The sequence below is a fragment of the Hippopotamus amphibius genome, chromosome 16, assembly GCF_030028045.1.
Source record: "Hippopotamus amphibius kiboko isolate mHipAmp2 chromosome 16, mHipAmp2.hap2, whole genome shotgun sequence".
Classification (NCBI taxonomy): Eukaryota; Metazoa; Chordata; class Mammalia; order Artiodactyla; family Hippopotamidae; genus Hippopotamus; species Hippopotamus amphibius.
In genome coordinates, this window is record NC_080201.1 from 57,901,665 (window position 1) to 57,923,812 (window position 22,148).

The 22,148-nt window shown below is 48.8% G+C and overlaps 1 protein-coding gene and 1 long non-coding RNA gene across 3 annotated transcripts; one reads left to right on the forward strand and one right to left on the reverse strand.

Moving 5' to 3' along the window:
• Nucleotides 1-7,572: 7,572 nt before the first annotated feature.
• Nucleotides 7,573-21,963, reverse strand: BCAT2 (branched chain amino acid transaminase 2). Of its 2 annotated transcripts, XM_057711854.1 has the most exons (12): nucleotides 20,906-21,963; nucleotides 18,912-19,004; nucleotides 17,688-17,762; nucleotides 17,166-17,369; nucleotides 11,630-11,740; nucleotides 11,402-11,521; nucleotides 11,078-11,241; nucleotides 9,533-9,675; nucleotides 9,278-9,363; nucleotides 8,922-9,062; nucleotides 8,772-8,846; nucleotides 7,573-7,984 (listed from the first exon to the last, which is right to left on the reverse strand). In XM_057711854.1, exons 1-12 carry the CDS (start codon nucleotides 20,927-20,929, stop codon nucleotides 7,946-7,948), a joined length of 1,275 nt encoding a protein of 424 aa, XP_057567837.1. In that variant the 5' UTR covers nucleotides 20,930-21,963; the 3' UTR covers nucleotides 7,573-7,945. The 2 variants fall into 2 exon arrangements, with proteins under 2 accessions (XP_057567837.1, XP_057567838.1); XM_057711855.1 differs by lacking the exon at nucleotides 18,912-19,004.
• On the forward strand, nucleotides 18,099-20,444 carry LOC130838567 (uncharacterized). Its single transcript, XR_009049694.1, has 3 exons — nucleotides 18,099-18,147; nucleotides 18,924-19,044; nucleotides 20,368-20,444. It is a non-coding gene; the product is annotated as an uncharacterized LOC130838567 (long non-coding RNA).
• Nucleotides 21,964-22,148: the final 185 nt, after the last annotated feature.

Genomic DNA, 22,148 nt, shown 5'->3' on the forward strand with positions numbered 1-22,148 from the left:
TGCCGGGGGCTCGGGTTCAATTCCTGGTGGGGGAACTAAGATCTCGCAAAGCCCTGCGGCCAAAAAACAAACAAACAAACAAATAAATAAATAAATAAAGTGTAAAATTCAGTGGCATTTAGTCCATTCTCAGAGTTGTGCGACTGTCCTTAACTATCTAATTCCAGACATTTCATCATCCCAAAAGGAAACCTTGAAGCCATTAAGCAGTCACTCCCCTGTTCCTTCCCTCCCTCCTGAAAACCACTCATCAACTTTCTGTCTCTATAAATTAACCTATCCTGCAGACTTCATATAAATGGAATCATACAATGTGTGGCCTTTTGTGTTTGGCTTCTTTCACTTAGCTTGATGTTTTCAAAGTTCATTCATGTTGTAATGTGTTTGAGTATTTCATTCCTTTTTTTTTTTTTTCCTTTTTAAGGTTGAATAATACTCCACTTTCCCCCAGCAGCTGCACTATTTTACAATTTCACGTTCCCACTGGCAAAACTTGAGTTCTCATTTCTCCACATCCTCACCAACACTTGTTTTCCTTTTTTTTCTTTCTTTTTGTTGTCATAACCATCCTAGTGGGGGTGAAGTGCTATTTCATTGTGGTTTTGCTTTCCATTTCCTTAATGATTTGCGTGTTGAGTATCTTTCATATATGTGTTGGCCATTTGTATATTTTATTTTAGAGAAATGTGTATTCAAGGTCTCTGCCTATTTTTAAAAATATTTATTTATTTACTTATTTATTTGGCTGTGCTGGGTCTTAGTTGTAGCGTGCGTGAGGGGTCTAGTTCACTGACCAGGTATGGAGAACAGGGTCCCCTGAGTTGGGAGCTCGGAGTCAATCTCTGGACCACCAGGGAAGTCTTGGTCTTTGCCTATTTTTAATTTGGGTTGTCTCTCTGTTAAGTTGTAGGAATCTTGTGTGTGCTCATTGGGGGGGGGGGGGGAGGGAAGTTGTAGCAGTCTTTATAGATTCTGGATCTACACTTTATCAGATATATGATTTGCAAATATTTTCCCCATTCTGTGGGTTGTCTTTTCATTCTCTTGATAGTGTCCTTTGATGCACAAAATTTTTAATTTTGATGAAGTCCTATTTATCTGTTTTCTTCTTCTGTTGCCTGTGCTTTTGGTGTCCTAAGAAACCAGAAACCATCACCAAATCAAAAGTCATGATGATTTATCCCTATTTTTTCTTCTAAGAGTTTTATTTTTTAATTAATTAATTAATTGACTGCATTGGGTCTTAGTGGCTGCCTGCAAGCTTTTCTCTAGTTGCAGCGAGCAGTGGCTACTCATCATTGCGGTGTGTGGGCTTCTCATTTCACTGGCTTCTCTTGTTGCAGAGCACAGGCTCTAGAGCACAGTTTCAGTAGTTGTGGCACATGGGCTTAGTTGCTCTGCGGCATATGGGATCTTCCCTGACCAGGGCTTAAACTCATGTCCCCTGCATTGACAAGTGGATTCTTAACCACTGCACCACCAGACAAGTCCTTCTTGTCTGTTTTAGCTATTACGTTGAAGACTTTAATGATTTAACTTTTGTATACGGTGTGATGTAAGGGTACAGCTTCAGATTTTGCATGGAGATATCCAGCTGTTCCAGCACCATTTGTTGAAGAGACTCTTCTTTCCCCCATTGAATGGACTTGGCTCCCTTGCCAAAAATCAATTGGCCATTGGTGTATAGGCTTATTTCTGGACTCGCAATGTACTTCATTGATTTCTATGTCTTTATGCCAGTACCACATTATTTTGATTACTGTAACTTTGTAGTCAGGTTTGAAATCGAGAAGTGTGAATCCTCCAACTTTGTTCTTTTCCAAGATTGTTTTAGTATGTAGGGTCCTTTGCCATTCCATGTGAAGTGCAGGGTCACCTTTTCCACTGCTGCAAATAAAGGCTGGGTTTTTGTTTTGTCTGGTTTTGGTATTTTGATAAGGATTGCATTGCATCCCTTGATTGTTTGGGGGAGTATTGCCATCTTAATAATATTGTCTTCCAATCCATGAATGCAGGACACCTTCCCATTTATTTATGTTGCCTTTAATTTCTTTCAGCCATGTTTGCACATTTCCGTACATGAGACTTTTCTCCCCTTGCTGAAATTTATTTAGAAGTATTTTATTCTTTTTGATGCTATTGTAAAGGGAACTGTTTTCTTAGTTTCCTTTTCAGATCATTCATTGCTAGTGTAAAAAATACAACTGATTTTTGTGTGTTGATCTTATATCTGCAACTCTGCAGAATTTATTTATTAGCTCTAATAAGGTTTTTTGTGTGGCTTCTTTAGCATTTTCTATGTATAAGATCATGTTATCTGCAAATAGATTGTCTTACTGCTGCCTTACAACTTACCTGCCTTTTATTTGTTTTGCTGGCTTAATCGATCTGGATAGAACTTCAGTACATTTTCGAAGATGCAGAGGCAGCGTCATTTCTTGCTCTGATGTTAGAAGGAAAGCTTTCAGTCTTTTCCCATTGAGTGCGATGTATGCTGAGGGCTTTTCTTAAACACCCGAGCCAGTGCTTCTTTTTCTTTTAATTTTATTGAAATATAGTTGATTTAAAATGTTGTGTTAATTTTTGCCGTACAGCACAGTGATTCAGTTATGCATATATAATATATACATTCTTTTCTTCATATTCATTTCATTATGATTTATCACAGGATGTTGAATATAGTTCCCTGCGCTATACAGTGGGACCTTGTTGTTTATCCGTCCTATGTGTAATAGTTTGCATCTGCTAATCCCAGACTCCCAATCCCCTTCCCCGCAGCAAGCCAGTGTTTCTTAAACATCTCCTAAAAGGCGTCTTCTCAAACAGGTGTCCCTCCAGATGTCTGTAAATTTTTATAGTGCAATAAAACTGTTTTTAACCAATCACATTGAAACCTGCTGCAATTTTTTTGGACGCTCCCACTGTAAATCCCCTCTTTCTGCTCTTTCCGCCTTTGAGACTTTATCCCAACATTGGCCGCCAGATGGCGGTGGAGGCACCTCGCCGCAGAGCCCGAGGCTGAAGCTGACAGTGATTGTTATACCTTTAGCTGAGATTTCTTTACCATTTATTTTAAATATAGTTTTTCCTTTCCTCAACTTAATCTTATTCTTCATTGTTTTGTCTTATAACAAGACATTTTTATTTATTTAATATTTACACAATCATTTTTGTGTATTACTGGATATGCCTGCTTAGAACAAAAGTGATTTTTGTAAATTTCTTTGACTCATCACTTAGAATTGGTGTTTAGTGTTCACAGTTAGACTAAATTTGATTTTGGGGGCTTATTAATTCTTTTTTGTTTTTTATAAGCCAGTAAAAATGTTTGTATCCAAAAGCATCATTATTGAAACTGATTAGTGAAATTGAAGCATTTACAGAGTTAGATAATCAAATTTACACAGTGGTTTTATTATATATGAATCCAAGGTTGTTTTTTTTTGGTGAACTTTTCAGAACTCTGATTAAACTAAATGAAAATTCCCATGTTGGTTCTTTCCACTTAGTGTATATTTATTGTTTTCTAATGAAGAACATACTTAAGCATGAAGATGACAGTAATATTTTGAAAAAAAATCAATCTTCTGAAGCCGTTAAGATCTACAGTCCCCTAAGTACTGTTAAGTTGTATTAAATACACTTAATCTTTCAAAATATTCATCTTTCCACAGAATTCAACTTTTGTTTTAATATTTATTTTTATTTATTTATTTGGTTGTGCTGGGTCTTAGCTGCGGCAGGTGGGCTCCTTAGTTGCGGCATGCATGTGCGATCTAATTCCCCGACCAGGGATCGAACCCAGTCTCTGCATTGGGATGGAGGCGTTCTATCCACTGGGCCACTAGGGAAGTCCCAACAACTTTTTAAATAAAGCTGAAAAATTAGGGCTTCCTAGGCAGCGCAGTGGTTAAGAATCTGCCTGCCAATGTAGGGGACCCGGGTTCGATCCCTGCTCCAGGAAGATTCCCACATGCCGTGGAGCAACTAAGCCTGTATGCCACAACTATTGAGGCTGTGCTTTAGAGCCCATGAGCCACAACTACTGAAGCCCATGCGCCAAGAGCCGGTGCTCCGCAACAAGAGAAGCCATGGCAATGAGGAGCCCGCGCACCACAACGAAGAGTTGCCCCCACTCACTGCAACTAAGGAAAGCCCGCACACAGCAAAAAAGACCCAACACAGCCAATTTAATTAATTAATTAATTAATTAATTAATTTTTTAAAAAGCTGAAAAATCAGATTCACAAGACAAATTCTGTTGTCAAAAATAGAGCATTTTATAGTGCTTTCTACATGTCAGGCCCAGTTCTAAGTACTTTCCATTTAATAACTCGTTTAATCCTCAGCATGGCCCTAATGGGTGGTAGCGTGATCCACATTTTAGAAATGAGAAAACCCGAGGCTCACAGAGGTGCACTCACTTCCCCATCGACGCACAGCTATTAAGGGATTTAAGAAAAGAATTGATCTTTAATTAGACAACGTGTGAGAGTTATCTGAAATGTGAATGTGTGTCTCCCAATCATTCTCATCTGCACCCTAAGTGTCTTATTCATATTGAAAAGTTATCCAATGAAGCAAAAATGCCAAGTCAGACTGTGGAATCTTCCTCCAGAATGTCAGTCTCACACAGAAAAAGCTTGGACCCTTTTAAAATGCCTACAAATGCAAAACAAGAAACGAAGTTCTTTTATGAGATAAACTGCTATCATATCATGTTTGTTGCTTATTCTGTTATTTAACCGACACATCAGCTTGCTAAGTGCCAGGCATTGTCTGTGGACAGCAGTTCTCAAACTTTTTGGTCCTGAGACCACTTTACACTCTTAAAATTCACTGAGAATATTTAAGACCTTTAGTTCATGTGGGTTACATCGAGCAGTCCCGGCTCACTGCAACTAGAGAAGGCCTGTGCACAGCAACAAAGACCCAACACATCCAAAAAAGTTAAATAAATAAAATGTTTAAATGTTTAAAAAAATAACAATACTTAACCTATTATGTCAACATGTCTCTTTAATCTCAGATATTGCTGCCTCAAGTGACTTTCTTTTCTTTTTTTTTAAATTATTCATTTATTTACTTATTTATTTTTTTGGTTCTGTTGGGTCTTTGTTGCTGCACACAAGGCTCTCTCTAGTTGCAGTGAGCAGGGGCTTCTCTTTGTTGGGGTGCTCGGGCTTCTCACTGTGGTGGCTTCTCTTGTTGCGGAGCAGAGGCTCTAGGCGCACAGGCTTCAGTCGTTGTGGCACACGCGCTCAACAGTTGTGGCTTGCGGGCTCTAGAGCCCCTGCTCCGTAGCTGTGGCACACGGGCTTAGTTGCTCAGTGGCATGAGGGATGTTTCTGGATGAGGGACTGAACCCGTGTCCCCTGCATTGGCAGGCAGATTCTTAACCACTGCACCACCAGGCAAGTCCCTCAAGTGACTTTCAAAAAGTGGGTTTACCTCTCTGAGCCTCCGTTTCCTCAGGAGGGCCTCTGCCTTCATCTCATAACAATGGCTGTATCAATAAAAAAATATCGCCTGCCATATCAGTAAACAAAGAATGTTGCAGCCCTCGAGCCAACACATTACAGCTGCCCCGACAGTGAGCCCTGAGGGAACTCAGGATAGAAACAGGATGCCTGCCACCGAGCAGTCAACTGCTGCAGCCACCCCCACCCCTTAACCCCACCCCCCCTCTGTGGTGCACCCAGGGCAGACTCAGAATGGAAAAGAACAGGATACTGGCCCTAGATAGCCAAGGTGCATACCAAAGGGATGATTTCAACGAGCCCAGACCCTTGCATCTTCCCATACATAGAAAAGAGCTAAATTCCTTAACTTGAGGCATTTGATTTTCTTTAATTAACAGTACTCTCTTAATGTTCTTTTTTTTTTTTAATTTATTTGTTGGCTGCATTGGGTCTTCATTGCTGTATGTGGGCTTTCTCTAGTTGCAGGGAGCAGGGACCACTCTTTGTTGCGGTGCGTGGGTTTCTCATTGCTGTGGCTTCTCTTGTTGCAGAGCATAGGCTCTAGGTGCGTGGGCTTCAGTAGTTGTGGCACGTGGGTTCAGTAGGTGTGGCTCGGGCTACAGAGCACAGGCTCAGTAGTTGTGGCGCAAGGGCTTAGTTGCTCTGTGGCATGTGGGACCTACCCGGACCAGGGCTCTAAGCCATGTGCACTGCATTGGCAAGCAGATTCTTAACCACCTCGCCACCAGAGAAGCCCATATTCTAACTACCTGGTCTTTGTTGCAAAAACTCCTATGTATCCTGGCTCCACGCCCACCCCTACCCCCTGCCCCTGCCTCTTCAGTTGTGCTTTTTTTTCCTACTTACTCTTTCCTGATCATTCTCTTTGGATTCAAATCTAAGATAAAAATCTGGCCTAGGTCTTCATTTGGGACCCAGTTACTGGCCAGAAAATGCATTGGCTACTAGAGTCAGGGATTCTCCCTGGATGCAATCAGCTCTGGCCATCTGGAGATACAGGGAAGCAAAGAAGCTTTTGACTGCAAGTCACACACATACACACACACACACACACACAATATAATTGCAAATAACAAAAAACAAAGGACCTGGCAAAAGTGAATTAAATGGGTTTTTGTTTTGACTTTTTTTTTTTTTCTTAACAAAACAATCCAGAAATCAGGTTTCCCAGTTGGAGGAGCTGGGGTCTTCTCTTTGTGCTCTGCCACATTCAGTGAGTGGGCCTTGGCACTCTTGGCCACAAAATGGCTGCATCAGCTCCAAGCATCACACTTGCAGTTAATTCCAGACAAAGCAGGAAGAGAAGAAAAGAAGAGGTAGCCCTTCTGGAGTATTTCATGGAGGGAAGACAGCTTCCCCAGAGGCCTCCAGGCAAATTTCTACTTGTGTCACCTTGGCAGGTGGCCCTCCCTTGAGCAACCATTAACAAAAGAGAATGAGAGGGTGTGGCAATGGTTGGCTGCTGTCCCCAAAATCAAAATTCTAGTCCCAAAGCTGATGGCTGCAGGCCACAAAAAGAGTCTGCCCAATAGTCCCACAGGGTCTCCCTCCAACAAACCAAATCAGAGTTCAGGTGGCATACCCCAGGTCACACACCAGGCAAATAACAGAGGCAGGTTTGAATCCCGATCTACAGCTAGTTATGCCTGGTCCTGCAGGGACAGCTCTGGGTGTAGAAAGACCCCTTCTGGGTCAAACTGGAGACCTGGACAAGGGTCCAGGCAGGAGACAAGATCTGAGTTGAGGCCAAGAAGAAGAGACACACAGGGCTGAGTCCAGGGAAAGAGGACAGAGCTGGGGACTCATGTGGTTTGGGGGAAGGGGTGTAGTGCCCAGGGGTCTGGTGTAGTGACTGGAAGGTACGATGGAGCTGTCCCCAAGATGGGGAAGTGGGGCAGGCACGGCTTAGTGGGGGAAGTTGCTAAGCTCAATTTGTGACCACGTGGAAAAACTTCTCCTGTCAGAGAAACCGCCAGGACATTATGGGCTTGGATTGCTGGACCCTTGAAAATGAAATGGGCTGAATACGGGGATTCCTGGTTAAGATCCTAGAGTCCCTGAGTTGCATCATTCGAGATGACACCAAATGTCTTGTTCTTTGGCATTTTATTTCAAAATTGCAGCTAGGGAAAAAAAAAAATCAACGGCGGCACCGGAAGATCCGGCCTGAAAATGGAGATGCAGAGTCAGGATCAAGGTGTATCCTTGACCCCACAACACGGAGCAGCGGGGAGTCCAGGTCCCCAAGGCCTCAGTGGCGGGGCTAGGGGCCAAGACGCCTGGGTCGGGCCCTTATGGCTTTGGGAGTGTAACATGGGGGCACCAGAGACCCAGGCGTCCGGCTCCCCGCCTTTTATTCATATTGCACTTCAGGTGAGTCATTGGTATGGAGGTGACGGTCCAATGGGACTGGATGCTACAGGTCGGTGGATCCGCGGAGTGGTCCAGCATAGCCCGCAGCATCACACAGGGAACATCCACTCGTGGGCCTTTGTTCCGTACTGCGGGATAAAATAGGCGGCGGTGAGAAGAAGCCACACTGCAACTCCCAGCAGGTGCTGGGGCATCCCAGGCTAAGCTCTGGAGAAGTTGAGCCCCAGGTCCTCGTGGGAAATGTAGTCCGTTTCCCGGAAGCCCGCCCACAATCATCGGGAGGCGGAGTCGTGGCAGAGAAGGCACAAGGCTCAAAGGAAACGTTGTTCTGCAAAGAGGAGTTCTTGTAAGGCCGTGGGAAAGTCGTTTTTAGCTGAGAAAGCCTGGATAGTCAAGAGGTGTAGTTCTAGGTCCGGATGTACAGGAGTTTACAGACGCTCATGAGTGCCAGAAAGGCAAGATACCTCGGTCCGGACGAATGCAGATACCTCCAGAGGCTTACGAGAGGAAACATTCCCAGGCCACAGAGGGGGCCACGGTCCTGAAGGCTTGTAGGAGCAAGATTTCTCAGGCCAAAGGAGGAATAGCCCAGGGCTCTGGGGATCCTTGGGGATCGGACCTCAGTGGCCAGAAGGCTGGCTTGAGGTCCCAGAGGCTCATAGAATGAGGATTTCTCAAGCCAGGGCTCCAGAGCCTCACACAAAAAAGGATCATTTAGCCCCCAAAAGTGTTCTAGGCCACAGAGGCTCAAGGAAAGCAAACTCAAGCTGAGGCCCAGTGGTCGAAGAGGGGAGAGGTTATCAGCTTGTGGGACTATGCAGGAGGGGGAGGGGAAGCCTCAGTCCAGAAGCTCATGCGACGTGAACTCGCGTGGGGAACAAGCATCCCGCCCATTTCCCAGCAAGTGCACCTGACCTGGATCGCCTTCAGCTCCTTGCAGAAGCGGAGGATAAGCTCAGGCCCTTTATCCATGGTGGGAATGTGGTGATGCTGCAGAAGAAAGGGCCATGAGGAGGGGCCCCTCCCCCCTCTTCTCTCCCATGGCCAAGGGCAGCCCTTCCTCACCTTGCCTTCGTACAGGACTCGGTGCACGGGGCAGACCTGGCAAGCGGTGCCTGAACCAAAGACTTCTCGAACCCGGCCGTCCTCCAGAGCCCGCAGGAACTCCTTCATGGTGATCTTACGCTCTGCCACGCGGAACTCACCCTGCCGGGCAAGACACAGATACGTCTGAGCCCAGTGGGCCGCCCTGCAGCAGAGCCCTGCCGTGCCATCCATACGGATAGCGAGAAAGACAGAGTCCTCCTCCCCCGGAGGGGGGGTGGGGCAGAGACACACCCTCGTGCCCCAGCCCCCACCACCGCCCCCCCAGCACAGCACTAACCCATCACTCTGGCCACCCGAAGACACCACGCCCTCACCCAGGTCCGAGCCAGGTCCAGCAGACTCTGTCGGACTACTCCAGGCAGGATGACACCGTCCAGTGGGGGAGTCACTAGTTCCAGTGCTGGGTCAGGTGTAAGGGACGGGGGTGTTACCTCACACCTTCAGGCACACCCTCGCGTCCCCTCAGGAGCCACCCCACCCACCCCCAACCCCTGAGACCTGCAGTCCGCTGAGAATTCTGCTCCCAGCCACTCCCGCTGGGGCTTGGGGTGGGTCGTGGGTGGGCTTACCCCCATCCTCGTGGGTCCAGAAGATGAAGATGTTCATGGTGCCCACCTCGGTGAGCTGGTGGTCAGGCCCGTAGAGCCAGAGAACCTGTTCGCAGCCCTTCCTTTTTGCCTCCTGCTGCACGAACACGGTGGGCCCGTAATTCCTGGGGGATGGCAACCCGATGGATCAGGGCAAGGGACCCCCCGTTCTTCCCTGACGCGGCCCAACGTGGGTCTCTCCAGACCAGGGCTGACCCTGCTCCTCCCCCACTCACAGCCCTTCCGTGAGCCCCTAGTTAGACTCCCTGGCCAGTGGGTTGGGATCAAGGCTCTAAGTCACCCCTCCCCCACCTCCCCCCTCTCCAGATCACAAATGCACCACAGTTTCCTCTGCAGATCGCCCTCCTCGCCCAGTTCCCTAACGGATCAAATCCCTCCCTGGGCCTCAAAACCACCTGTGATGTCACCTCCTCTGAGAGGCTTTCCGAGCCTCCAGGCTGGGTTTCAGGCCTTCTCTGGGCTCTCCCAATAAGTTGGGCCACCTCGATGCTTTCCCACATCGCCCTGTTTTAACGTGCACTGTCTCTCACCCAGAGCTGACCTCACCCCTCACCTGCTCACAAGCCTCCCATGGCTCCCCACTGCCTCTGGGACAAGATCCCAGCCCTTCAGTCCGGTGTTCAGGGCTGGCCCTGGTCTGGAACTACCTGCTGAGCCTTTTGCAAAAACCAGACTCATTTTTCTTCCCTGACAACTTCTATGACTCTGCCCCTCCTCCCTGCTTCGATGCATTTGTTCCCAGGATTGGAAATTGCTTACCATTCTGGTATCCAGGAAATCATCTCCTCGCTACCCATCGGACCTCCCCGTGAAGACTTTTACAATGTCCCAGTCACCTCCATCAGAGTACATGGCTGCCCTGGATACTGGGGGTCCCACCAGCCTGGGATCCCCTGGAGGGCAGGGCCCAGATCTGATTCATCTGTGTTCCCCAGCGTCACCCAGCACAGGGCCTGGCCCTCAGGAGACCTTACAAGATGTATTTTGAAAGGACGTGCATAAACTCCCAGCTGGGGCCCCCGCCCTCTGCCTTATCCCCGTCCTAACACTCCTTGCCCTGCGCAGCCAAGGCCCCTGGCAAGACAGATTTACACAGAAAGTCTACACACAGGGTGATGGGCGCTGGAGCCCCAGGGAACTATGGGAGCTGGCAGAGCCTGGGTTTTCAGGGGAGGCTACCTGGAGGAGAGACCAGTGAGCTTACGTGTGAACTTCATTTCTGGAGGCTTCCCTGGAGGTCAGTCCGGGTTTCTCCACATACCTCCACCCAACCCCTTGCAGCATCTGGGCCAATTTGTCCACAGTGCTCAGCATAGGAGGCGGCACCCGCCCCCATCGCTTCCCCATAGTGCCAGTGACGTTGCAACCCAACATGCAAGCAAAGCTGTCCCCAACCACGTGGAACAGGATGAGAAGGCTAATGGACATCCAAAGACACACCTTGTGTCTCTGACGCCCAGTGCACCAAACCTGCGGGGGGGGGGGGGGGGGCAAGGGACTACTTACCCCCCCAGCTTGCAGTCTCCGACCCCACCCACCCAGGCCCGGATGAATGATGGGTCGGCCAAGAGGGAGACAGGGCTCAAGGCATCTCCAGGGAAGTAAGCGCCCACCGGGCAGAGAATGACGAACAGGAGGGCTCGCGTGGCGTTGCCGACCCCTAGCGAGGGCTGCGATGGGCAGAAGGGGGCATCAGGGAGACAGGAGTTCAGGCCCCCGGCCCCTCCCCTGACCCACATCTGGGTACCCAGTCCTCCCCTTCAGCACTGCACCCCCCCGCCTCCCATGTGTGGCTCCCCACCCCACCCCCAGCCCTGGGAGCCGGCCCACCTCGTTCCCAATTAACACGGGCCGCACATAGAGGCTGGTGCCTGTGCCGTCGGGAACCCAGTCCTTGTCCACTTCCACCAGCCTGCGGATGCACTCGAGCAACTCGATCTTGTCGAAGGTCTGGGCGGGATGAAGATGAGTCAGGGGGCCGTCGCGACCCTGGACCCGACCCAGCCTGCGCCCCCCGCCCCCACCCCGCCCCCTTCCCGGGCGGCCAGGACCCCTCACCGGCAGACAGAGGCGTACGGCTGAGCGCAGCATCCGGTCCATGTTGAGCCAAGGTCGGAAGAGGCGCACGCACTGGTCCCTGCCTTTGAACGCCTTCATGCCTTCAAAGAGCTGCGGGGACACGCGGGCTGGAGGTCAGGACTTGGAGATCAGCTCAACCAGCGAGCGAGGGACAGAGGCTGATACACAGGGATACAGACACGCAGAGGGCAGGGGAGAGACTAACCCGCTGAGCACAGAGAGGAGGTGAAAGAGAGAGGAAAGATCCAGAAAGACTAAGAGAGGAGAGAGCAAAGGGCAGAGGCCAGAGAAAGCAGAAGAGAGAGACCCAGGGCAGGGAGAATGCTTTCTTTAAACCCTTTCCATGTTACTAGGAATATTTTCTCAGGAATGAGGATGATGTGTAAGTTACTTTTTTTTTAAATTTTAACTAATTAAAATCTTTTTTTTTTTTTTTTTTTTTTTTTTGTCCACACCATGGGGCTTGTAGGATCTTAGGTCCCCCACCAGGGATTGAATCTGGGCCTTCAGCAATGAGAGCTCCCGGTTTTAACCACTGGACCACCAGGGAATTCCCAGAAGTTATGTTTTTAAAGAGCTTTTGTGTTTTTGAGTAACACTTTAATAGTTATGGGTGAAATAATAAAATGTCCATCCAGATGGCCAATAGGCACATGAAAAGACACTCAACATCACTAATTATTAGAGAAATGCAAGTCAAAACTACAGTGAGTTACCACCTCATGCGGGTCAGAATGGCCATCATTTAAAAAGTCTACAAATAAGCAATGCCAGAGAGGATGCTGAGAAAAGGGAACCCTCCTACACTGTTGGTGGGAATGTAAATTGGTGTAGCCACTGTGTAAAACAACATGGAGGTTTCTCAAAGAACTAAAAAGAGAATGCATGTAGCATTCCCATCCCTGGGCATATATCCAGACAAAACTCTAATTCAAGAAGATACATGCACCCTTATGTTCATAGCAGCACTATTTAAAATAGCCAAGATATGGAAGCAACCTAAATGTCCAACAACGGATGAATGGATAAAGAAGATGTGGTACATATATACAATGGAATATTACTCAGCCATAAGGAAGAATGAAATAACGCATTTGCAGCAACATGGATGTACCTAGAGATTAGCATACTAAGCAAAGTAAGCCAGAAAGAGAAAGACAAATACCTTAGGATATCACTTATATGTGGAATGTAAAATATGACACAAATGAACTTATCTACAAAACATAAACAGACTTGCAGACATAGAGAACAGACTTGTGATTGCTGGGCGTGGGGGCGTGGGGGGGCGTGGGGGGGGAGATGGATTAGGAGTTTGGGATTAGCAGAGGCAAATATTATATATAGGATGGATAAACAACAAGGTCCTACTGTAGAGCACAAGGAACTATAGTCAACATCCTGTAATAAACCATAATGGAAAAGAATATGAAAAAGAAAAAATATATATCTATCTGTATCTATATCTATATATAAAACTGACTCTCTTTGCTGTACACCAGAGACTAACTTAGATTGTAAATCAACTATATTTCAATAAAATAAATTTTTTAAAAATACAGTGTCCAGGAATTCCCTGGCAGTGCAGTGGTTAGGACACCATGACCTCATTGCCAAGGGCCCAGGGTTCAATCCCTGGTTGGGGAACTAAAATCCTACAAGCCACGTGACACGGCCAAAAAACAAAACAAAAAAATCCAAGATTTGCTTCCAAATCATACAGAAGGTAAAAGAGTTAGTGGAAGTCCAGATGAAAGAAGATGATGACCAACCAGTGCTAACTGATGAAGAAGGGTGATGGGGAGAGAGGGGAATTATTATGATACTTTTATGTTTTGAAACTTCTCAAAATAAATATTTCTTTAATAATAAGAAAGTTGGTCCCCACCCCTACCCTGTTGTTCTCAGGAAAAAGCCCAAATCGTCCCCTTGACCTTCCAGGCCCTACAAGGTCCGACCTCTCTCACCTCTGACCTCCTGTAGTAACACTACCACTGCCTACTGGGCCTCCATTGCTGTCACCATGGTGTAGCCTCACTCCCAGACAGGCCAGGGCACCCTGAGTCCTCCCTCGTAGTTTCCTCTTTGCTTCCTTCATGTCTGCTTCACTACAGATCAGAAGTGCCATGGATGGGGACAACACCTGACATGTCGCTAGAGAACCTCCTCACCCCCACTATGCCCAAGGCAATGCATGGCTCATAGTAGGTTTCTGCTGACTGAAGAAATAAATGAATGAACGAAGAGTGCAAAATGAACAAAAACGGTCGGGATATTTTGGAAAAAATTTAAAAATAAGGGCAAGAGGTAGGAAGGGGAAGTAGCCTTATCAGATATTAAAACATTATCAACCAGAACACTTAAAGTGACATTGATATATGAATTGACAGAAAGAACAATGGAAGAGACTAGAAAGTGGATTATAGTATAACTGAATCACTTTGCTATATACCTGAAACCAACACAACATTGTACACCGACTATATTTCAATAAAAAATTTAAAAACATGATAAATGGTACAGAACAACCAAATATCCATCTCTGGGAAAAAAAATTAAGTTGGATCCCTATCTCATACTTCACATCAGGAAAAACTCCAGGTGGATTAAACGTTTAAATGGAAAAAAAAAAAAAAACCCACCATAAAAGCAATAGAAGAAAACACATGATGACCATTTTATATTTTGAATTTGGGATGGTGTTCCAAATATGACAAATCACAGAAACCAAAAAGAAAAGACTGATACATTTGACTGCCTAAAAGTAAAACAAACTGGGTAGAGACTTTCAATTCATATCACAGATGGTTTAGTCAATATACAAAGTACTCCTACAAATAAACAAATAAATACAGAAACCCACCCCAAGAGGAAAATCAGCCAAGAAAATGGACAGTTCACAGAAAAGAACTAAAAATGGCTCTTATGCTTGTGAAAAGATGGTCAACTTCATTCATAATTGGGGAAAAATGCAAATTAAAATTACATTGAGTTACCTTTAAAACCCCTTAGGAGATTGGAAGAGATCTAAAAGTTTGACAAGGGTCACCCAAGGAATGGGGAAAACAGGTAAGTGTGGAAATTGATACAACTTCTGTAGAGGTGGATATGACAACATCTGTCACAATTACAAGCACACATACACTTTGAGCCAACAGTTCCAGAAATTGAGAGGAGAGATACACTTGCTCTTAAAGGAGGTGATGTGTTTACACTGTATATGTGTATAAAACACTGTAATGTGTTTATTGCATTGTATAAAACAATGCTGATTATAATAGACAACACTGGAAACAACCTAAGTGTCCAATGACAGGGAATCGCCTACATGAGGCATTGTTAGAATGGAATACTACACAACAGCAAAAAAGAAAGAGAAAGCTCTTCAAGGGCTGCTCAAGAATCTCTAAGCTACATTAAAGAAGGAAGCAAGATGTCAAACAGTGAGTGTACCATATGCTGACTTTTACGGGGGAAGAATGGAGTGAAACAATTATACACATCCACGTTGCCATCCAGAAAGCAGAACTCTGGAAGGACCTGGGGACTGGAATTGGGGGCTGCCACGCAGGGAGGGCAAAGAGGTGGCTGGGGGTGGCTGGGGAGGTATATTCATTCCCACTTTTTTGAATTGTGTAAATATATGACCCTTTTGTTTTTAATTAAAAAACACTCCAAATTATGTCCAAAAAGTTTAAAAATATGAAAAGGAATTCCCTGGGGGTCCAGTGGTTAGGACTCAACGCTTTCATTGCTGGCACCCAAGTTCGATCCCTGGTTGGGGAACTAAGATCCCACAAGCTGCGTGGCCAATAATAGACAGATTAATTAATGAATTAAATGAACATACAGGGAGATAAGGACAGAATTCTCAGATTAATGGTTGGCAGGGGCTGGGGCCAGGGGCTTGGGGAGTGACTCCTTAATGGGTATGGGGTTTCTGTTTCGGATAATGAAAAAGTTCTGGAATTAGAGAGTCGTGATGCTTGCTGCCCGACATGGGGAATGTACTCAATGCTGCTGAAATGAAGACTTTCAAATCGTTAAAATGGTACATTTGATGTGATTTGTATTATCATGTATGTGTATTATTACCACCATAATAAAAAATAACAACACAAGTGGTTGGGTGTTATTCCACACAGCCCCCAGAGTCAGGATGACAAAGGGATGTAATTTCCCTTGCCCTCAGCTGGCCTCAGGTCCCCAGGTGTCCTATGTGAGAGGCATCACAAAAACGTATGTTTTAGATGCCAGGGCCTCAGTGCAACCCCTTCATCGGCACGCCTCAACTAAAGAAAAAGTACTGGGTCCCCAGCTGGAGAACATTCTAGCGTGTTGGGCTGAAAAGAGAGGTACATAAATGGTGGTCTCCAAATGCCACCTTCCTGAGGCTGGGGGGGTGGGGGGGGCGGTGGAGTGGAATCTCTGTGTATATCCTGACTGTCCATCCTTTGTAACTGCTCCCCAGACTGGGTCTCCTCTGCACAGAACTGATCGGTTCTAGTCAAATGTCTGGAGTAGGTGGGAAGGAAAAAACCCTCAAAATTCTGAAAGAAAAGGAAAAAAAAATGCCTAATGTCACAGAACCATGCCCTAAGGGACAAAAATTATTTAAACGCAAACCAGCTACTAGAACTGCAATGCGTTCATCCAAATTTTGTCACAACTAAAGCTTCCTTGGAAAGGTTTTGCTTTCGGCCATAGCTTGAAGTTGTAAACCAAATGCCTCCTGGGTCTCTCTCCTCACAGGCCCCTTACCAAGTCCTGCAGAGCTGATCTTCTTCCTGGGTTCCTATATGGGAACGGGCACGTGGTCGACATGGTCACCCGAGTAAACCTCTGGGCACTGTCCTCCACCTTCCCTGCCTTTCTCTCACCCAGCCAGCCAATCCCTTGTGTCCCTGAATCTCTTTGCCTCCTGGCCATCCCCCCAGCTCTGGCCCCAGGTCATCCTCCACACGGCCTGAGAAGGGTCTTGCTCTACCTGTTCCATGCCTGCTCGGAGCCCTCCAGGGCTCCCAGTACCCTTGACAAGATCCCAGCTTCACTGGGGTCCTGATGACATCCTCAGCCTCCCCTATCAGGCTCCAACCCCACGCTTCCCCCCAAATATGCTGGGCTTTTCTTTGTCATGTGTCTCTGCACTGATGTCTCCTCTGCCTCTAAGAGCCTAAGCTCCCCTCTTTGCCAGGAAAGACCCCACTTTCTCTCAGATTGGAAGTAGGGTGGGGATTCCTCCTCTGGTTTCCCACAATGCCTCGGCTGCCTCCGTCAGAGCACAGATTCCACGGGGCGGGGTTTTCAAGTGAAGGAACTGGGTCTGTTCATCTCGGGGAATTTGGTACCACCCAACGTGGGGCCTGGAGCATGACAAACTCAGAAGATGGATGAGGAGTGCACAGAAATGAGAGACACATCAAAAGCAAACCTATGGAGGTAGACTCAGCAAAAGACACAGCAAGAGGAAAGAAATGCAGACAGGGATGGGGATGGAGGGCAGTCGCCCTGCCACCTGCAGGGAGTAATGGAGAGCAGAGCAGGCCGGGTGCAGCGTGAGGTTCTGGAAGGGCTGGATTCGGGGCTGGGCCCAGCCCTTCTCCCTGTTCCATTCCACCATCAGCATGTGGTCGGTGAATGTCTTCCCGAACAGCAGGGGCTCGCTGGGGTCAGGCTTCTGATGAGGTTGCTGTGTCATTTCCAGCTGCAGGTCAGCAGCCTGAGAAAAGACAGGTGTCCTGGAATCTAATCACAACTGCCAATCTGAAAAACTACAATTCCCATAAATCCCTGGGGCTAAGATCCAGTGAGCAGAGGGACCTGTAGCCCCAGAGGCTCCTGGGACATGCAGTTTCTTTTTTCCACAGCTTGATGGAGGGCAATTAGGCTACCCCATGGCCACCCACCTTCACCTTTGGACCTTGGATCTCTTGAAGATGCCCAAATCCAGCCCCCAGCCCTCGCCTCCCTCAGACCCAGTGGTCCAGGCCCCAGCCCCTCTTCTCTGAGATCCAAAAGTACAGTCCCCTCCTAGCACCTTGAAGCTGGATGAGGCATATCTTCTGGGACCACACAGAAGCCAAGAGGCAGGGAGAAATTTTCGGGTCCAAATCTGGGGGTGGGGACAGAAGTAAGAAAGGTGGTGAGGCCAAGAGACAGAGAGATCAGGGGGCCCTGGCACTATCTTTGCCACCTCCTGCTCGTGGGAGGTCCCTCTGGCCGGCTCTGTCCCAGGCCCAGTGCATTCGAGACAGGGTACATGGCCCTGGCCAAGTCCCTTCCCCGGTCCTGATCAGCATGTAGCAGGAGGAGATCCCAAAGGAGGCCAAGTCCTCTCCCTGTCCCCACAACGGCCATCCCGATAAAGAGCTGAATCAGCTCCCATCCCTTCCTCCATGCTGGGGCAAAGTCAAACCCAAGCGCCTCCTACCCCAGGGAACTTTGGCCCCAGCCCTGAGACCAGATCAGACAGAAGACTACAAGGGAAGGTGCACAGGGTAAGTGAAGGCCTCCCCGGGGGACCCAAATCCTGAAGAGTTAGAAAAATGAGGGGCCTATAGGGCACGCTCCCCCAGGACCCAGGAGTCAGGCCCTCAGGCCCCTCCTCCCTCAGACCCAGGCCCCAGAACCCCTGCTCCCTCCTCCCCCAAACCCAGGATTCAGACCCCCAGCCCCTCCTCCTTCAGACCCAGGATCCAGACCCCACCTCCTCCTCCCACAGGAACCAGGAGTCCAGGCCCCCAGCCCCTCTTCCTTAAGACCCAGGAATCAGACCCCCAGACCCCTACTCCCTCAGAACCAGGAGTCCAGGCCCCTAGCCCCTCCTCCCACAGGAACCAGGAGTCCAGGCCCCCGGCCCCTCTTCCTTAAGACCCAGGAACTACACCCCCAGACCCCTACTCCCTCAGAGCCAGGAGTCCAGGCCCACAGCCCCTCCTCCCTCAAACCCAGGATCCAGGCCCCCAGCCTCATCCTCCCTCAGACCCAGGATTACAAGTCCTTCTCTTTCAGGGTATTAGATCAACTGGGCTCAGTTTACCTGAAGCCCCAGTCCCACATCTTGGACACCAGCAATTCCAATTCCCTTCAGTTCCCAGGGCTGAGGCGCAGCCACATGGACCTGGGGACCACCCCAGTCATCAAGAGACACTGCTCAGATGCACACTTCCCTTGTGGTCCTGCCCGAGGCCAGCAGGGGAGAGCAGGTCTGGCTGTGTCCAGCAGGATGGCTTTTCCCCAGTAGTCTCTGACCTCACAATACCTCTTTCCCCAGCCCGGTGGGAAGGCAGCTGTGTCCTGAGGTTTCAGGGAGACAGAACAGCCTAGCCTGCTCCTGCCGTATGAGCTGGGGGAACTGAAAGTGGATGTGAATGGCAGAAGTCACTGGTCAGTAGGTGAGTCATGGGGAGAGGGGGGCTGTGGGGTTGTAATGTCCTAAAGTCTAGGCCATGAAGTCTGAGGAGTGGTCCTGAATGGTAGGGGGCCCCCGAGGGCTTATGGGATGATGGGAGTGTGGGTGTGGGTCCTGGGCATGGCCTCTAGGTGGCGCTGAGTGGCCTGCCCAAGCCAGTGGCCAGCTTCTGTCCAGGAGGGGACCGGACACACTTGGCATGAGAAAATATGGACATGCAGGGCAGAGGCAGCCAGCATATGGGCAGGAAAACAGCCCTCAGAGGGAGGCAGGATGGGAAAAAAATAGGGAAGAGGAAGAATGCGGAAAAGAGACACGGAAATAGAAAACTTTAAAGAACAGAAATCAAGGCCAAGAGATGTCAAAATAGATATGATTATAAAGAGAGAGAGAAACAGAGACAAGAGACAAGAGGGAGAGAAATTCAGACAAGGTAAAGACAGGAGAAATCAAGAAAAAATACTGAAGGCAGGATGAACAGAAGCCACAAGAGAGAGAACAAGAAAAAGGAGAGAAATAGACCAAGACCTAAGTTCAGGTGACAGCATAAAGTGAAAGGGAGACCTAGGGAAAAGAGGAAAGACTGGGAGAGAGAGAGTGATGCCAAAACCCAGAGAGAAACTGTCTCGGTGAGGCTTAGAGACAGAGATACCCAGGAGAGACAGAGAGGAGAGGCAGAAAAACACACTCATAGGGCAGAGAGAAGGTGCCGGGCACTGTTTCCAGATTATAAACCTTCACTGGCCATAGAGAACTTGTCACACTGGGAGAAGCTGCCTTCATCCTCCCAGGACATTTTTCTAGGGGCCAGGGTCTCACCTCAGCTCAGGGAAGGTGCCTCACCCTCTGATACCCCAAACCATAGCGGGGAATGGGCCCAAAGGAGACCTCAGATAATGGGCCTTTGGGACAAAGAGCGTAAAAGGATTGGGGCTGAATTAGGAAATGAGAAATGGTTGGGTGTGGGGGGGGGGTATGCACGGGGGAGGGGTCTGTAATATGATGCAACTTCCACCCACCCCATCACAGCCCAGGGCTACCCTCCCAACACAGCCCAGGACTGTCAGCATCAAAGCCTAGAGTGTCCCAGTCAAAGCCCAGGTCTGTCTCAGTTATTGAGACCCAGAAAGTAAACATCTGTCCTGCTATCCATCAGGCTGGGATGAGAGTCCCAGATAAAATCAGGTGCAAAGTTAACAGGAACCCCTTCTCCCAACGCTATGCTGCAGCTGTCAAGGGTTGTAAAGACCCGCTTCTTTGAGTTGTTATTGTTTCCTTCCTCACTGAGAGACCCTGTTCTCTAAAGTCACAGGCTCTCCGAAGCTCTGCCTTTTGACATCGTATCAGCAAGAATGGAGGGTCCCACTCTCAGCTGGAGGATCTCTGTCACTGACAATGAGAGGCTGCCTCGATTTCCAATCCAGATGCTGAGTTTCAGATAAGGGGTTTCGGGGATACATTTTACCTCTGTCTTTAGTTCCAAGAAAAAAGGGCCTTGGGTCCAATTCCCAGTCCAGATCTGAGACTGAACTCCGTGCCTTCATCCTACTCCCACCCCTAGGGGTCCTGGGCGTCTTATCCCGGCGCCCCCAAAGGCTGACTATTCCCTCCTAATCCATTCCCCCCCCCCCCCCCCCCAGTCCCATGCTTCTCCCATTACCTTCTCCTCGTCCATGTAACCTTCTTTATATGTCCCATCTGGGTCCCCTTCCCACGCGCCCCGCAGCGGAACCCGACGGAGGGAGGAGCGGCGCCACGCCGGACGGGCCACGGGCAAGGGGTCCACCCGGAAGTGCGCCTCCCCGCAGGGCTCCCCAGCGCCCGGCACCGGGCCGCGAACCCACCTGCCTCAGTGCCGCTGAAGCCATGGTCTATGTGGCGGGTATCTGTGCCCGGCTTGGGCGCGGCCGGGGAGAAAGACGTTCCGGCCCCGCCCCGCTCACGCCTCCTCCTGTGGGATGGCTGCCAGCCTAGCACCCCGGCCGCCCTGGCCTTCGCGGTTGTAGGGCGCCCTCGGGGAGCTGGGCCCTGCTGCAGAGCGCATGCGCTGGAACCCGTGAGGCGAAGGGAGTAACTTGAAATACACCCTTCCTCCCAGCCCCCACGTTAGAGCGTGCATGCATCGGTTTTCAAAAATGCATCTTCATAGGCACAGTACTGCTGTGGAGCGCTAAAGAGGATAAGCAACCCGAGGTAAAAGAGGGGAAAGACAGGGAGCAGAAACCTGCACATATCACGATTCTTGGTGAAAACAAAAAGCACGATATAAATGTCGGTGGGCGCGGATAGCATGTAAGAACGCACCGTTAAAGGGAAAGGACTCTGAACAGGGTGGCAGGCAGGGATAAAGGGGGAGCTTCACTCTGTCCGGATACCTCCCTCTTCGAATATAGATTTTCTTTCCAACGAAAAGATATGTGTGTATTCTTTGTAACTTTTTAAGAGATAAACACACACACGGTTCACCATGCCTCCTTCCAGCCCCTTTCATCAGTGACGCCCGAAAATGTTCAATCCCCCAGTTCATCAATGAGCAGCCCCTAGATCAGGATTTCCTGGTCACGCCCCCTCAAGAGTATCTCCCGAACTTCATGACCCCCAGAGGCAGAGTTAGCCGATTACAGCTCCTCAGGGTCCCTCTAATCGCTAGCAATTCAAACCTGCATCAGTGTCCCCCATATCGTGCTCCGCGGTCACTGTGCCCCCCAAACCTTCCGTGGTCAGAGTTCCCGCAACTCCTGCATCTGGGTTACTGTGACACCTAACTATTGTTCCTCCTGTATCCTCAAACTCCGGTCCTTGTTTACTGTGTCTGTGTAATTCTACCCTGGGACATTTTGCTCCCAAAGGCAGTCAAATTCTGAGCCCTCCTCCGCAGGGCTCCCTGTTTTCCTCCCGTCTTCCCCCACCACCAAGACTGGATATGGTAAGGGTGCAGCGCCCGGACAGCTCCGCCTCCGCCAATCAGAGATTGCCTCACACACCACCGCCGCGGCCAATCCGCAGCACAGATGCAGCTCCACCTCCACACCTGGGGACTTACCGGCCCCGGCCCGGCCCCTCCCACCACCGTGGGGAACCAGATTC

Coding starts and splice junctions, on each gene's coding strand:
- BCAT2 (XM_057711854.1), bottom strand. CDS start 20,929: ATGGCTTCAGCGGCACTGAGGCAG. Junction 17,370..17,687: donor ATGCCTCATCCAGCTTCAAG/GTGCTAGGAGGG, acceptor GTCTTTTCTCAG/GCTGCTGACCTGCAGCTGGA. Junction 8,847..8,921: donor GAGTCCTGTACGAAGGCAAG/GTGAGGAAGGGC, acceptor TTTCTTCTGCAG/CATCACCACATTCCCACCAT.